The 14,855-nt window shown below is 56.9% G+C and overlaps 1 protein-coding gene and 1 pseudogene across 9 annotated transcripts in view; one reads left to right on the forward strand and one right to left on the reverse strand.

The window, feature by feature from the left end:
- Positions 1 to 178: 178 nt before the first annotated feature.
- Positions 179 to 1,634, reverse strand: LOC101275119 (ETS domain-containing protein Elk-1-like; annotated as a pseudogene).
- A 1,340-nt stretch (positions 1,635 to 2,974) lies between these two features.
- Positions 2,975 to 14,855, forward strand: part of CLN8 (CLN8 transmembrane ER and ERGIC protein) — a 66,304-nt gene continuing 54,423 nt past the window's right edge. For 2 of the 9 annotated variants that reach the window (XR_007474594.1, XR_007474595.1), the window contains exons 1-2: positions 5,671 to 7,640; positions 8,735 to 9,358. Coding sequence is in view for 7 of the 9 variants with exons in the window: in XM_049704264.1 (XP_049560221.1) it covers positions 7,593 to 7,640; positions 8,735 to 9,358; positions 9,562 to 9,639 (750 nt within the window). In the remaining 2 variants the exon portion in view is untranslated. The other 7 variants (XM_033409244.2, XM_049704264.1, XM_049704263.1 and 4 more) reach the window with 7 other exon arrangements.

The raw sequence follows: 14,855 nt of genomic DNA on the forward strand, positions 1-14,855 counted from the left end.
ATCTTGGGGAAAAAATGTGGAGATGGGGGAGGTGCCCTCGCCAACCGCCCCCCCCCTAAAGAGGGCCAGGCTCCTCCCGGTGGCCTTCAAAAAATAAATAAATAAATAAACCGTCCCCACCACTGCAGTAGGAGACGTGTAAGAGCGGCCACTGGGGGACTGACCAAGAAGGGAGAAGTTGTATGTTTTCTGTGGAAGGGTTACTGAGAGATCCTCTTTCCTAAGAATCCCCACCCAACCACGACCACAGCACGAGTCTGTCAGCTGAACTGTGTTTCTCCTTGAGAAGGCTGGCTGGAGAGAAGTTCAGGGCATGGATGGAGTGACCCCAGAAAGGGGTGGGGGTGGGGGTGGTGATAGTCGTGTCTTCTGGGGCCCTGGGGAGAGCACCACGGGGGTTGAGAAGCCATCCACGCTGATGGAAGGGATGTGCACCTGGGCGCTGCCACTGGACGGAAACTGGAAGGAGAGCTTGGCCGGGCTACGTACGGGGTGCAGTGGGACTCAGGGTGCTCCAGAAGTGCATACTGGGGGGCAGCGAGCTGGGCGTCAGCAGCACCGGGGTCAGTGTGTGCGTAGGTAGCAGGGAAGCCCACCGGCACCGCAGTTTCCATAACGACCGCAGGCAGCCGGGCTGGCACGCCCTCCGCGGGAGGGGCTTCTGGCTCAGCCTGGGGCTCAAAGGGCTCGGCCTGGACGGCTTCCAGGACAAACCCCGCCTCCCCAGTGGCTGAGGCTTCTAACTCTTCCTTGGGCTCTTCCACTTTGACTGATGGGGGCAGTGGCCGGCCCAACCCAGGCTCCATGCTTGGCTCTTCGGATTTAAGGTTTGGGGCCTCGGGTGGGGTCAGGATGACCTGCAGAGGCAGGCCGGCCTCCTCAGCCTCCAGGCAGGCCTCCGAGGGGCTTGCACTGCGGCCCCTGCAGGGGCGGTGTTGGGGAGCACTGTGGAAGGCCGAGGATGAGGGCGGCTGCGGCTGCGGCTGCAGGGGCTGGATGGGGAAGGTGGAATAGAGGCCCGAGCGCACGTAATCGTTCCGGCTGCTGCGCGCCAAGCCGCCCGGGCCTGCCACTCCTGCACCCCTGGGTGTGCCTGGCTTCCCAGAGGCAGTGTCCCCGGGGACGGCGTGTACAGCTGTGGTGCTCACATCTGCCACGGTGGAGGTGGCAGCCACCTCAGGCTGGGGCGGGCAGTCCTCAGTGGAGCACCCCGCGACCTCGGGGTAGGACACAAACTTGTAGACGAACTTCCGGCCACTCACTTTGCGGGTGATGTTCTTATCATAGTGGTACCGCCAGGCCCCGCTGGGCTTGTCACAGTTCACGTTGGTCTTATTCTTGCGCAGCCCCCAGAGCCGGGCCACCCCCTCAGCCTCCACCAGCTTGAACTCACCGCCATCCCGGGAGGGCCAGGAGAGGATGTGGCCATTGCCTCGCTCTCTCAACAGCTGCAGCAGAAACTGCCACAGCGTCACACAAGGGTCCATTGCTGGGCGAGCGCTCACGCCATCCCAGGGGTACCTGTGTGTAGCGCAGCGGCGGTGTTGGCAGCTCCGGGGGGCGGGGGCTCCATGCGCGGCCCCACCCCCCCCCCCCCAGGCCCGGGCTCCGAGGTGGCGGTGGCGGCCCAGGAAGCTTTCATTTTGCCACAGTTGTGGAGGAAAGAGTTTTCATGGCACTATCTAAGGACAGTGAGGCAGCTCTAATTCAGGGCACCACGGAGACTGGTGTAGGGACCAGCACCACGGGGCCTGCGGGGGGGAAGGGGGACTGGCTCAGCTCCGAATACAACAGGGACAAGTGGGGATCACAGCCAAGGAGCAGGGTGTGTGTCTGGAGTGGCGGTGGACTGGACATGACTGGGAGCAAACATCAAGGCCAGGAGCATCCTGAACGGGATGGACTCAGCAGGATTCTTGCTGAAGGCAAGCTCAGGTGATCACACAGCGAGGTGGGGCGGGAGGAATTTGATCAGATATCCAGGGTTGGCGGGGGTTGCTAAAGCTGAACTAACCACGCAGGGACAGACCCAACGTCAGGCCTTGAGGACGGAGAGAAGCCCAGCTAGCGCTGGGTCAGGGAGAGACACCCCGCTCACTGGTATTCAGAAATCGAGAGGCCCGTGCTTGTTTAGGACCCATCGTCCGCAGATGGCGAGCCCGGGTTCCGGGGCTTTAAACTGCCGTTTGGAAGCAGGGTGTGGGGACATCTGTGCTCCAGAGCCAGCCATGCTCTCTTCTGAGTAACTCCCAGGTTTAAAACTGGGGAGACCCCTCCCTCCCTCACCAGCTTATTTCTTAGAAAGAAATGGGCACAGAGGAGAAATCGCACCACCCCTCTGCTAATGTCTTTTAAAAGCCTGTTTTTTTCTTAATTAAACAAACAATGAGCATGTATTACTTATACGATCAGAAAAAAACGAGATGCCATCCTGGCCGCCTCCTGGTGAGTTTTTAGTCCTCTTCAAGTCCTCACGGCGTAAACCCCCAAAACTCAGCCTCATCCTGAGCTGCTGTAGCAAGCAGGACAAGGCCCAACCTCACCGACGTGAACCTGTTTCCTCATCTAAGACACGTGGGTAAGAGTGTCCAAGAGCCTGCCGTGCAGCTGAGGTGGGAAAGGACCATTTACAGAAAGGGCTTAGCTTGATGTCACACACGCAGTGACCTTGCTGTCGGGCAGGGAGAGGGCTGGAGCTGGGAGGAGATGGACCTCGGGAGGCCAGCGGCCAGGCTGGAAACCTGGGTGCCTCACTGGGGAGGACAGGTTGTGAGCAGGAATCAGGGTGCATTTCATTCAAAGTCTTCTCACTTCTGCTGGGTTATGTATCACCAGTTATACCTGTAAATTTTGAAAAAAAATGATTGTTTTTATCAGGATGCTTTAAAGATAGCAGAGCAGAAAGACACAATCCTTGAACAAGCTGAGGAATTTACCGCCTGCATGACTAAGCAGGTCATCACTGAGCCCCAGTTCCTCCTTTGAAAGGCAGGCCTGGGCACTGCAGAGGAACCGAGAATGAAGGCAGGGACCGTGGAGGTGGTGGCACCGCGAGCATTTACGTCTATTTTCACAGGACACTAAGGACTCGGGGTTTAGCCTCAGCCTAGACGAGAATCAGAAAAGCAGCCTAATTTGACCGTGAATGTAAACCTCCCCAATGTGCTGAATTTTCAAGGGGCGTTGATAATTTAAACACCTCATTTCGTCCTCGGAGAAGTCCTGAGAGGTAGCTGAAGCAGTGGCTCTCTGCACCACCTTACAGGGAAGGGGACAGCACAAAACAAGCGCGAGCCTCAAGGCTGTCATGCTTTTAATTCAACTCTGTAAAACGACTGCGTGCCTCTCATACAGGAGGCTAGGGGGGCGGGGTAGGTGCGGGGAGGGGAGCGGGACACAGACGACCCGCGTGCGATTTCACTTGTTCTTTCCGCAGACGTACACTGGGCGCCAGTGACGTGCCGGGCCCGTTCCAGGGCTGGGGATAAAACACTGACAAGACCATGTTCCCCTCTCATGCGGCTGGCATTTTAGTCAGAGGACACAGAAAATCAACAAATAACTAAGACAAACCCATGAAAGTACAGAAGGCCCAATGGTGATAAGTACCCTAAAGTAAGAAAGGCTGCGGGGTGAGACCATGGGGACACGTGAGCTTTGGGGCGCCCCCGGCCAGGCGGGCGTCCACCTTCACACCCGAGGCCGGGCTCCAGGTTAAGCAGGTTCTCTCAACCTCTCCCAGCTGGCGAGTCTGGAGCCCAGGGCTGTCCGACTCCAAGCCGCGGAGGCTGCGCCAGGTTTTGGGCCCCTCGGCTGCATCTTCTGCGGGCCTCGCGGGCGGGAGGCCGCGGGCGGGGAGGGCGCCGGCTGGCGGTTCACATGTCCATCCCACACCCCGCGGGACGCACTCCGCCGTCCACAGGAGCCGCCTGCTGAGCAATGCCAGCTGCTGCCCCGTCACAACCAGCGACCCTCGGGCCGCATGCCCAGCCGGCGCCGTGAAAGCCACGGGGCCGGGGCCCAGATTCGGTTCCGAGCGCGGGGCCGGCCTGGGCGGAACAGGGTGGAGGGGAGCCGGGTCCCCTGCCCACGGCCGCAGGGAGTGGGGAAGAGAAACTGCACTTGACCCTGCTTCCCGGGCGCCGTGGCCTCGGGCCGGCCTCTGCGCGTGGACCCGGCGGGGCCGCAGGGCTGAGTCACGGCCGGGCTGCGTGGCCCAGCGGGCCTTCCGGGGTGCTGGGCTTCGGGGTCACATGGGGGCTCTGCCGGGTCCTGTCCGCGAGCCGGGGCGGTGGGCACAGAGGAGTTGCCGGGCCGCTCCCCCCAGGGGGCCCCAGGACCCCAGCGCGAGTGCAGTCGGCCAGGGCGACCCTTGCCTCGCTCATCTCTGTTCGGGAGGAATCGACTTGGCGCGTGAAGGGTGCGTTCGGGGCTGGCTCACTGTAGAGGCGGGAGAGGCGGGGCGGAGAGCGCATCGGGTCCGCCTCCGCCCCGCCCCCCCAGCAGCCAGCTGGTGGTACAGCCCGAGGCCCCCCCGGCTAACACTTTGGTAGCGCCCGGCCGCCGCTAGGCCCCGCCCCCGGGTGCGCGTGCGCGGCGACGTGTGCGCCGGTCGGGACACATCCGTGCGCAGGTAGGCGCCGGGCGGGGGGCGGGGTCTCCGGGTCCAGTCGGCGTGTTCTCGTGGAGTTGAGAGCCCCCAGTCCTGGCGCGGAGGAGCCCCGAGTTCCCCGCGTGCGGCCCGCGGGACTTGGCGGCCCTGCCTGGACTGTGGGCGGTGGGACGGGGTCCAGCTCTCCGTCCTCAGGTGTGCAGGTGGGTCGGGCGGGGGGTCCGGTCGTCCCGTCTGCAGGCGGGGCGGGCAGAGTTCCGGCAGCTCCGCCCGCAGGTGAGCCGGGCGTGGGCTCAGGCCGCGGTTCGGGCCGCGGTGGGAGGGGTGCAGCCGGCCGGCCCGCGGGCAGCGAGCCCGAGAGAGGACACTGGCAGACGGGCCGAGACCGTCCACGGCGTGCTCTCTGTGGGACTTGTTTATATTTTCTGAATTTTGTTTGTTGAGCGTGTATTTTAATTTTGGAAAAATGTTTACAAACTGTCAGAGTATAATTCTCAAAATGTTAGAAACGTAATTCCTGAGCAAACAGGGAGCACAGGTCAGGTTAAATCGCCTAGGAAGGACCCGGCGGAGGAAAGCCCGCCGGAGGCTGCCACCAGGAATGCTGGTCGGGGAGGGAGCCACTGGGATTATCCTCTGGGGGTAGAGGGGCGTTACGGCCCCTCATCACCCTATCAGTGTTGCTGGGTTGACCTCACAGACTGAAGTCTGGGCCAGTCCTTGCTGCTGTCTCCCCTGGAAAGTCAGGTGACCTTCAGGGGCTTGTGAGCGGTGACCCAGCGCAACATCAAAAAGCGTGCCGTTTCCCTCTTTCTGACCACATTTCCAAGTTTTGGATTTGGTTAGCCCCCAGTGAATGGAAGGAGCTCACAGATGCTCGGCGTCTGTGTCAGCTGAAAAGGTCCTGGTGACCGGACTCCTGTCCCCGGGTCGGGGCTGCCTGGCCACTGCAACCCTGGAACCCACCCTCTTGTTAATTTCCTAAAACGCCCGGTTCAGTTCAGTAGAACAGCTGAAACTACCAAATCTTGTAAAACGAAGAGCAAGATGAGGTTTGTAGATGGATTTTTTCCCAGGGAAAATGGAGGCCTGTGGAGCCGGGACGGGCTTTCCAGCCGCCAGGAGCCCGTTCCCCCACGGCCGCGGCTCCACCACCGCTGAGACGCAGGGGCTGCGGGGCGGGGCTCCGAGGACCCCGGACTGGAGGAGCGGGGGTCCTGGCTCTGCGGCTGTGCGGGGACGGGGACGGCGGCCTCAGGAGACACGAAGAAGCCCTAAGGCTGGGCTCGGGGTGAACGGGGTGACCCAGTGCCCCCGTGCCGGGACGGGTGAGGGGTGTGGTCAGGGTGGGTGGCTGCCGAGCCCTGGAGCTCTGCCTGCCTCTGGTCTGTGCCGCGTTCCGGAGCAGGGCCTGGCCACGCCCTGGGGTGCCCCCTAGCCACGGGGCAGCCGGGCCACCGCAGGGCTCCGGCGGGGCCGCCTGGGTTGCTGCGGACCCCCACCCAAGGCCTGGCCTCGTCCCATCATGGCTCAAGTGGGTCACCCACCTCGCCTCTGTGTCCCCGGGACCCAGGGCGACAGGTTGGACCAGACCAGCCGGCCCAGAAGCTCTGTGGAAGCGGCTGTGTAGGAGGGTGTGTCCGAGGCGGGTTTGAGCAGCGATCCAGATGGGGGAGAGTTGATAGGGTTTGAAGGGCGGCGAGCATTGGGTTTTTACAGGGAGTTGTTTCTGTTTCTGTGATGGCCCCGAGCGTTCCGCCGCCACTGATCGGTCTCAGCTGAGTATTTCAGCGTCTGACCTTAGCCGGCCTGCATTTCTTTCTGTAGAAAGGTTACTAGAAGGCGTGAGGACCCAGAAGCCGGGCTGAGGTTTCTCGGTGGTGAATTTGAGATGACGGTGGTTTTTCCTGGGTCTCTGGGGCCTTGGAGCCTTCCTCTTCCTTGGGCCTTGGCTCTGCGCCCCGGCCTCCACCCTGGCTGGGCCCACGCTTCAGAAGCAGGCTTCTCCCGCGTGCTCGGAGCCTGAGGCTGGCGGGCGGCTCTTTGTGCTGTATGTAGCCTCGCTTGTCCACTCTCCGTCCCCTCTCAGGCCCTGCCCCGGCCCTCAGGACCCTACGTCTGTCTTCTTGTGCCTCTTGGTGGGAGGAGGAGGAAAAGGGCTGTTTCAGGCTTTTTCTCCAGGATAATCAGGGTTTGTTGGATTGGCTCACATTTAAAACCACCTGCGGCGCACAGAAGAGCCTCACAGGTCTTCAGGACGCTGCCTGCTTTAGGAAAAGGAAGCCACTAAACCCTCCCTCCTTGGAGTCACAGGATCTTACATCTGGGGGGACTGGAATTCACGCCGGTTCAGTGGTTCTGCACCAGCTTAGAGCGCCTGGGCACATAAGAAACACCCAAGCCTGGCCCCGCCCCAGGGCAGCGAAGTCAGGACCCTGGGAGGGGGCCTGGGCATCGTCCTCGGTGTGGGAAGGACAGACGAACCTGCAGGTGATCTAATGCACCTGGGCCCAGAGCTCTGAGTCCTGATCATGGTCCGATCCGAGGCCCCACTGGGTAGCTTCTTGATTTGAGGCAAGTAACTAAACCTGAGCTCTCTGCTTTCCATTGGAAATGTACGGCTCCCTGTTTAGCAGGTTAAACGGCCTAACTGAACGTGCCTGGCACGGAGTAGGTACTTCATATTAGCACCTGGCACCCACTCTGCTGTATTTATGTGTATTTTTCGTTCCTGTAGTCAGACACGGGAGTCCTGTTTTCCTAGCTCCGAAATAGTGGAACCAAGATCAGAACCCACCGTTTTGTTCTTTGGTCCCAGTGCCCTGGAGTCCCCCCAGCCTTCATGAAGGGGCACCTACACCAGCCACTCGCCCTGGGCAAGCTTGAGTCATTGTTTTAGTCAGAGCTCTTCAGAGTCATGGGGACCCTCCCGTTTCAAGGCAGAGCTTCCACAGGAGCGTAGCGATGCAGTCGTGGCAAAATGGGAACTGTCACCCAGACCGCATGGCAGGCTTGTGGAAAGGACAAGGTGAGCTTTCCGGAGGAGCCTGTTTCTCGGCACTTTCCAGTTTGCGCAGCGACCCTTTGCATGGGGTTAAGTTCTGATGGCGCGGCTCCCTTCTGCCCAGCACTGAGACCCCCTCTCCCTTCCCAGTGTTCGCCCCTGACCCCGCCCCCATCAGCTCCACAATACGGGACCAGATGCTTCTGGATTCTGCTATGAGAGGCTCAGTCAGGTGTGGCCACAAGAGGAAAGCAAAGCTCGTTATGCTTCCGGGTCCTAGAGGCAGGGCCACGCCGGGCACGTGTGGGGATGGCCAGGGGGTCAGGGGGCAGAGGACAGGACGGAGGGTGGGGATTGAGGCCACGGCCTTTACTGGGGTTTCCAGGGAAAAAACAGGGCGGGGTGAGCACATAGGATTGGCTGCTTTTAGTGATTTTGCCGGGCTTTGGGTGACAGGGCTGCCCCGAGCCGCCGGGCACCTGGCCCGGGTGTTTCGGGCAGAGGAGGGTCACCTCCCCGGGGGCGGGGCAGGCGGAGGAGGCCGGGCCTGGCTGGGCTGTTGGCATAGGTCACAGGCGGGCTCCTGGCTGGGCCCTTGGCTGGCGGGGGGTTGTCTCTCCCCAGCCGGGCGGGACTTCAGATGTCAGAGCATCACAGTAGACAGAAATATACACACACACACACACACACATAGATGTACACACACGTACTCCCCTAAGTGCGGAGCTTGCGGTCCAGCGTAGGTGAGGGTCCAAGGAGCTCCGGATGGGGCGCTGGCTGGCAGTGTTCCCACCGTGGGTTCTGGAAGCACATCCTCCTCTAGGTGTGCTCTGTCTGGGGGACTTTGTGGGCTGTCACTGCCACCACGGGGGGCATCCACTGGAGAGTCGGGACTGTGTCTGTTTCCTGCCCCGTCCACGCCTGCCCCTTCCGTCCCTCGTGTCACTTTCTCTCGTGCTCCTGTCCCACCAGCGGGTGCTTTCTTGCTGTTTTTGTGTCACTGAATGCACATAAGCTTGAGGAGAAGAGTTGTTAACATCCATTTTGTGGTGCTGGAGCAGCCTTGCGTCCCGGCTCCTTTCAGCCAGCAGAGGGTCAAGGCTCTTTTCTTTGTCCAGGTGGAGGATGGGCGCATGAGGGTCCCGGGGCCGTGGCCTGGTGCAGCGTGTGGACCCCGGCCCAGCCTGTACGACGTCGGCAGCATGAGCCTCACGAGCAGCGGGCCGGTGGGCAGCATCTTTGACCTGGACTGCACCTCCGGGCAGGTCCGCTGGGCGCTGGTGGCCGCCGGCTGCACCTTCTACCTGGGCGTCTTCGTGGCCTGCCACCAGCTGTCATCCTCCCTGAACGCCACCTACCGCTCCCTGGGGGCCCGAGAGCAGGTCTTCTGGAACCTGGCAGCCACGCGTGCAGTCTTTGGCATCCAGGGCACCACGGCGGGGCTACGGGCGCTGCTGCTGGACCCCGTGCTCCAGGCCGACAAAGTGCTCGGCCAGCAGAACTGGTGCTGGTTCCACATCACCACGGCAACCGGATTCTTCCTCTTCGAGAACCTCGCGCTCCACGTGTCCAATGTGCTGTTCCACACATTCGACGGGTTCCTGGCCGTCCACCACCTCTTCGCCTTCCTCGGGTTTCTCGGCTGCGTGGTCAACCTCCAAGCGGGCCACTACCTGCCCATGATCACGCTGCTCCTGGAGATGAGCACGCCCTTCACCTGCATCTCCTGGATGCTCCTAAAGGTAGGCGCTCCCCAGACGGCATCTGTGCTCCGCAGCGGGAGGTGAGCGGCTAGTGTGGCACCTTCACCCGCTTGATGCCCATGTTGCTGGTCCCTTGTGGCCTGTGCTGTCACAGCATCACCAGGCTGGATTAGAGTATTACAGTCCGTGAGAAGCTCATTTTCGTTGAATTCCATTTTAATCATTTTAAACAACTCTTTTAGGCTTCCTGCCCCATCGCAAAAGAAGACTCGGTGGATCGTGTGTCTTACTCAGTAACTGGCAGTATTTGTAAGCCCTAGAAAACATGCTTTTTCTTTGTTTCAGATACTTTTTTTTTTTTTGGCGGTACGTGGGCCTCTCACTGCTGTGGCCTCTCCCGTTGCAGAGCACAGGCTCCAGTCGCGCAGGCTTAGCGGCCATGGCTCATGGGCCCAGCCGCTCTGCGGCATGTGGGATCCCCCCGGACCGGGGCATGAACCCGTGTCCCCTGCATCGGCAGGCGGTCTCTCAACCACTGCGCCACCAGGGAAGCCCCTCAAATACTTTTTTTAAAAAAACAATATGTCTACATACATATCTTCTAAAATTTTTATTTCACATTATGTTATCTTACACCCAACATGAGATCTGCCCTCTTCACAAACCTTTAAGTGTCCAGCATGTTATCGTCAGCTGTAGTCACAGGTGCACAGCAGGCCTCTGGAGCTTATTCGTCTTGTATGATTGAAACTTCACTCCTGTTGGTCAGTAACTCGCCGCTTCCCCTCCCTCCAGCCCCTGGCAACTGCCATCCACACTTTGATTCTAGGAACTGGACTATTTCAGATGCCTCATCTAAGTGGACTCATGCCATATTTCTCTTCTGTTCCTGGTTTATTTCGCTGAGTGAATGTCCTCAAGGTCCAGCCATGTCATTGCACATTGAAGGGTTTCCTTCTTTTCTCAGGCTGAACAGGTTTCCATTACGTGTGTGAAGCACATCTTCCTTGGGTGTTTCAGTCTTGGTTATTGTGAGTGAACGTAGAGGTGCTAATATCTCCTCCACATTCTGATTTCGGTTCCTTTACTGGGTCATCAGGTAGCTCTGTTTTTAGAAAATAACCCGCCCCCACTGTTTTCCGCAGCGGCTGCGGTGTTGTGTGTTCCCACCAGCAGTGCACAGAGTCCACTTTCTCCACGTGCTCACCAAAGCTTGTTGTCTTTGTTTCTCTGATGACATCTCACTGGCTTTTGATTTGCATTTCCCTGATGACCGGTGACAGTGAGCATTTATTTGTCTATCTGTTGGTCATTTGTATGTCGTCTTTGGAAAACTGTTCAAGCCCTTAGCCCATTTTTAACTCAGATTCTTTGTTATTTTTTACTGTTGAGTTGTAGTTCTTTATATATGTTCAAGATTAATCTCTTATTACACATATGGTTGGCAAATATTTTCTCCCACTTTGTAGGTTGCCTTTTCACTCTGTTGATTGTTTCCTTTGCTGTGAAGAAGCCTTTTAGTTTGATGTTGTCCCAATTGTTTATTTTTGTTTCTGTTGTATGTGTTCTTGGTAACATATTCATGAAATCATTGCCAAAACGAATGCCATGAAACCTTTTCCCTATGTTTTCTTTTAGGAGTTTTGGGTCTTGCATTTCCGCCTTCAAGTTGATTTTTGTGTAAGGTGTGAGATAAGGGTTCAGTTTCATTCTTTTGCATGTGAGTGTCCAGTTTTCCGAGCAACACCCGATTGAAGGGACTACCCCTTTCCTGCTGTGAGTTTTGGGCACCCTGTTGAAGATCAGTTGGCCGTGTCTGTGTGGATGTTTTCTAGGCTTTCGATGCTGCTCCACTGGTCTATGTGTTTGTATGGCAGTTCATGCAGCTTTGATTTCTGTAGCTTTGTAATATCGTTTGAAACCAGGAAACCTGGTGCCTCCAGCTTTGTTCTTTTTCTCAAGATTGATTTGGCTATTGGGGTCTTTTGTGGTTTCATGTGAATTTTAGAAATTTTTTTTGTTAAAAATGCTACTGGGATTTTCACGGAGGTTGCATTGAACCTGTAGACTGTAGATTACTTTGGTGACCTCCCTAGTGAGTTTTTTTTGTTTTTCGTGTTTTTTTTATTTTTGGCTGCGTTGGGTTTTCGTTGCTGCACGCGGACTTTCTCTAGTTGCGGCGAGTGGGGGCTACTCTTTGTTGTGGTGCGCGGGCTTCTTATTGCGGTGGCTTCTCCTGTTGCGGAGCTCAGGCTCTAGGTATGCGGGCTCATTAGTTGTGGCTTGCAGGCTCTAGAGCGCAAGCTCAGTAGTTGTGGTACACAGGCTTAGTTGCTCCACGGCATGTCAGATCTTTCCAGACCAGGGACCGAACCCGTGTCCCCTGCATTGGCAGGCGGATTCTTAACCACTGCACCACCAGGGAAGTCCCCCTAGTGAGTTTTTTAGCTCAGTTATTGTATTCTTCAGCTCCTTGATTTCTGTTTGGTACATTTTTGTACATTTCCGTCTCTTCGTTGACATTCCACTTGTTCCCATGTGTTCTCTTGACCTCGGCGAGCACCCTCATGACAGATGCCTTTAATTCTGTCGGGTACGTCGTGTGACTGCTCTCCGGTAGGGTTTGGAGGTTTGTCTCATTCCTCAGTTTGGAGCGTCTTTGCCTGATTCTTCATTTTCCGTGACTGTTTGTGTCTGTGCATCAGACGAAGCAGATGCCTCTCCCTGGCCTCGTGACTGTCCTCACACAGGAGAGAGCCCACCAGTCAGCCTAGCCAGGGTCCTGGAGGTTCTCCATTGACTTTCTCCCTCCCCAGGGAAGGGCAGGCAGCTGTGGCTTCTGTCTGCTTACACGTCCAATCCTGGGTGGGGCAAGGCTGTGTGTCCACCAGCCCAGGCCACCGCCTCCGCCCCCTCTGCCAGCTGGACTGTGGGCCAGCGGCCAGGGAGCCCCCCGAACAGCTGGGGGGCTGGGCACGTGAACCAGCTCCTCCCTCTTCTGCGTGAAGCTGCGGGCCGACGGTCTCCTCCTGACCCCAGGGTGCTGCCGGGGTCCCTGCCCGCTTTGGCAAGTCTGTCCCGGGTGCAGGGCCCTTTCGATGGGCCCGATTCGTCACGACAGAGTTTGTCTGTGAACTGCTGCTCAGCCAGGCCTCCTCCTGGGGCCCCTCACGCGTCAGGCGCCTGGGCGGGGGTCTCCGGAAGCCCTTCCCCAGGTGGGGTGGGCCCATTGCTCAGGAAGAAGACAGACCCCGGCTGTGGGGCGGCCACCAGAGGGAGGCACTTTGTTTGGGGTTTTTTCTGTTTTCTCTAAAGTGTTCAGGTGCCATTCGTTCAGGATGGAAATGGGTGGTCCCAGAACCCACTTCTTCCCGCTCGCCGCGTTCACCACGCGGCCCGTGACCCCACGGCAAAGCTGTCCCCTCGGCTAAGACAGCCCAGGGCCCGTGTGCCTACACAGCCATGGTCTTGGTCTAGTTCAGATACTACTGAACCTTGTGAGTAAACGCCGTGTAAAACGTTGAAATCCTTTAAGCTTTTCATAAAGCTGCCAAGCTCCTGCTTAGTTGGGCATCAGGGTCCAGGAGTCCTCACCACCGGAGTCTGATTTGATGAGATACAGACGGATGTCAGGACCTGGTGTCACCACTAACTTAACGTAGTTTACACCCCAGACGGGCTCATGCTTCCATTTCCTCCTCCAATTTGATTCTGAAATGTTGTTTAGAAATAATAATAAATGAATTATACACTCAAACATCTAAACATGATTCATCCACGGAGACACTAGTCCAGGTGCAAACGACGTGGTATAAAAAACAGTCAATTTATGTGTAAATAAGTATATACCAGGAACACTACCTGCTGGGACCCCAGCTTTACAAAGTAACCTTTGCACGGTTAAGACTCACTTAGTTACTGACCCTGCTTTTCTCAAAGCATTTGGTGATGTTGAACCCCAAAATTTCAGTGTCTGAGTAGGACCAAAAATGCTCACTTCTCAGGCTTGGAGTTTTCTTAACTTAATGTAATTACTGTATGAGTAGAAGTTCATGCTTCTGGTATGAATATTAGGAATTTAGGATGGCTGCTTTTAGTAAGTGGGCAAGATAATGGAAAGGAGCACATCTTGTGAACTTTGAAGGCAGCAGCAAGTGGAAAGAAGACGGCTTGCTGGCCAGTGCCTGCAAGGTTGGAAGGGCGAGCAGTGCCCTGGTCCCCACGCACATGTAGCTCACTCTGCAGTTTGTATGTTCACCCCGAGACACACTTAGCTCACCTTCCCACTCTACAGTTTGTACATTTAACGTCCTTCAGGCCAGAGCAAAGGCTAAATCTTCCCCACGTGAGGAATCTATCATTGAGAACCTCAAACCTCAAGTGTTTTTGCGTTTGAGAAACATTGTTTTTTGGTCTAATTGCACAGTTCAAGGAATTTTACTTGTATAAGTCATGATTCTAGCATAATGTGGAGAATGCCTACCCATGCAATGAGTATAAAACTATTTCTGTAAAACTGTAGTTTTTTTCCTAGTACTCTATGGTTTTCTTTTCCTTTTAAACATTGATATTTAGTCCATTTGGAAAGTATTTTTAAGTAAGATCCAACTGGATTTTCCCAGGAGGTGAGCAAGGATCCTAATGTAATTACATTATCCATCCTTTCCCTGGGGGTTCGAAATGCCACCCAGTGCCAACTCTCCGTGTATTTTATTCACTTCTGCGTTTTGCATTGTTTATCTGTTATTTCTGAAGCATCATCGTATCTCATTATTTGCTGAGGCACCTTCAGCCCTCCTTGCTCTCGTGCGTTTACTCCACTGCATGAGTGGCTTTACTTAAAGTTGTTACAAGTTGATAAAAATACTGATGTAGCCTCTTATTTGGACCAAATCTGTGGGTGCATTCAAGCAGGGAGGATGTAACGTCTTCTGGGTGTTTTCCATCCAAGCACATGATAACGTGCCTCGTTTCATCCAGACTTCTTTTAAGTCCCTGTGCGGTGATGGTCTCGTTCCCAGAAGGAGGGGAAATGTATATAAAAAGTTGAAGAAGTGAGGTCCGTCATCTCCTTCGTTTACTTGCCTCCCTGCCTTGCAGGCCTCTGGGTCGCCCAGAGGCGGATCATCCAGGCAGGAGGTTGGGTTCTTTTTGCAGGATCTTAGTCCCCCGACCAGGGATTGAACCCGTGCCCTCGGCAGTGAGAGCGCAGAGTCCTAACCACCGGGCCACCAGGGAATTCCCCTTTCTTTCTCTTTTAAAATGTGGTCACTCCAGAGGTCAGTTGCTGTGTCCCCCTGTGGCTCCGCAGGTGCAGCCGCAGTGAGGCCATGCCCGTTCCCAGCGTCACCGGGCTGCTGCCTGGCGAGGCGTCCCCACCTTCTTCCTTTCCTCCTGCAAGTGCCAGACGTGCCCCTACCCTGGGGAGGTGGTGTCGGGGCGGGGAGCTGCCCAGGAGGACGCTCCAGCCCGGGCAGAGAGCGGCGGGGAGAGGCCGGTGTGCACAAGCTCACGGGTCAGAGGTGTGTGGGCTGTC

This window comes from Orcinus orca, chromosome 21, assembly GCF_937001465.1.
Source record: "Orcinus orca chromosome 21, mOrcOrc1.1, whole genome shotgun sequence".
In the NCBI taxonomy this organism is placed as follows: domain Eukaryota; kingdom Metazoa; phylum Chordata; class Mammalia; order Artiodactyla; family Delphinidae; genus Orcinus; species Orcinus orca.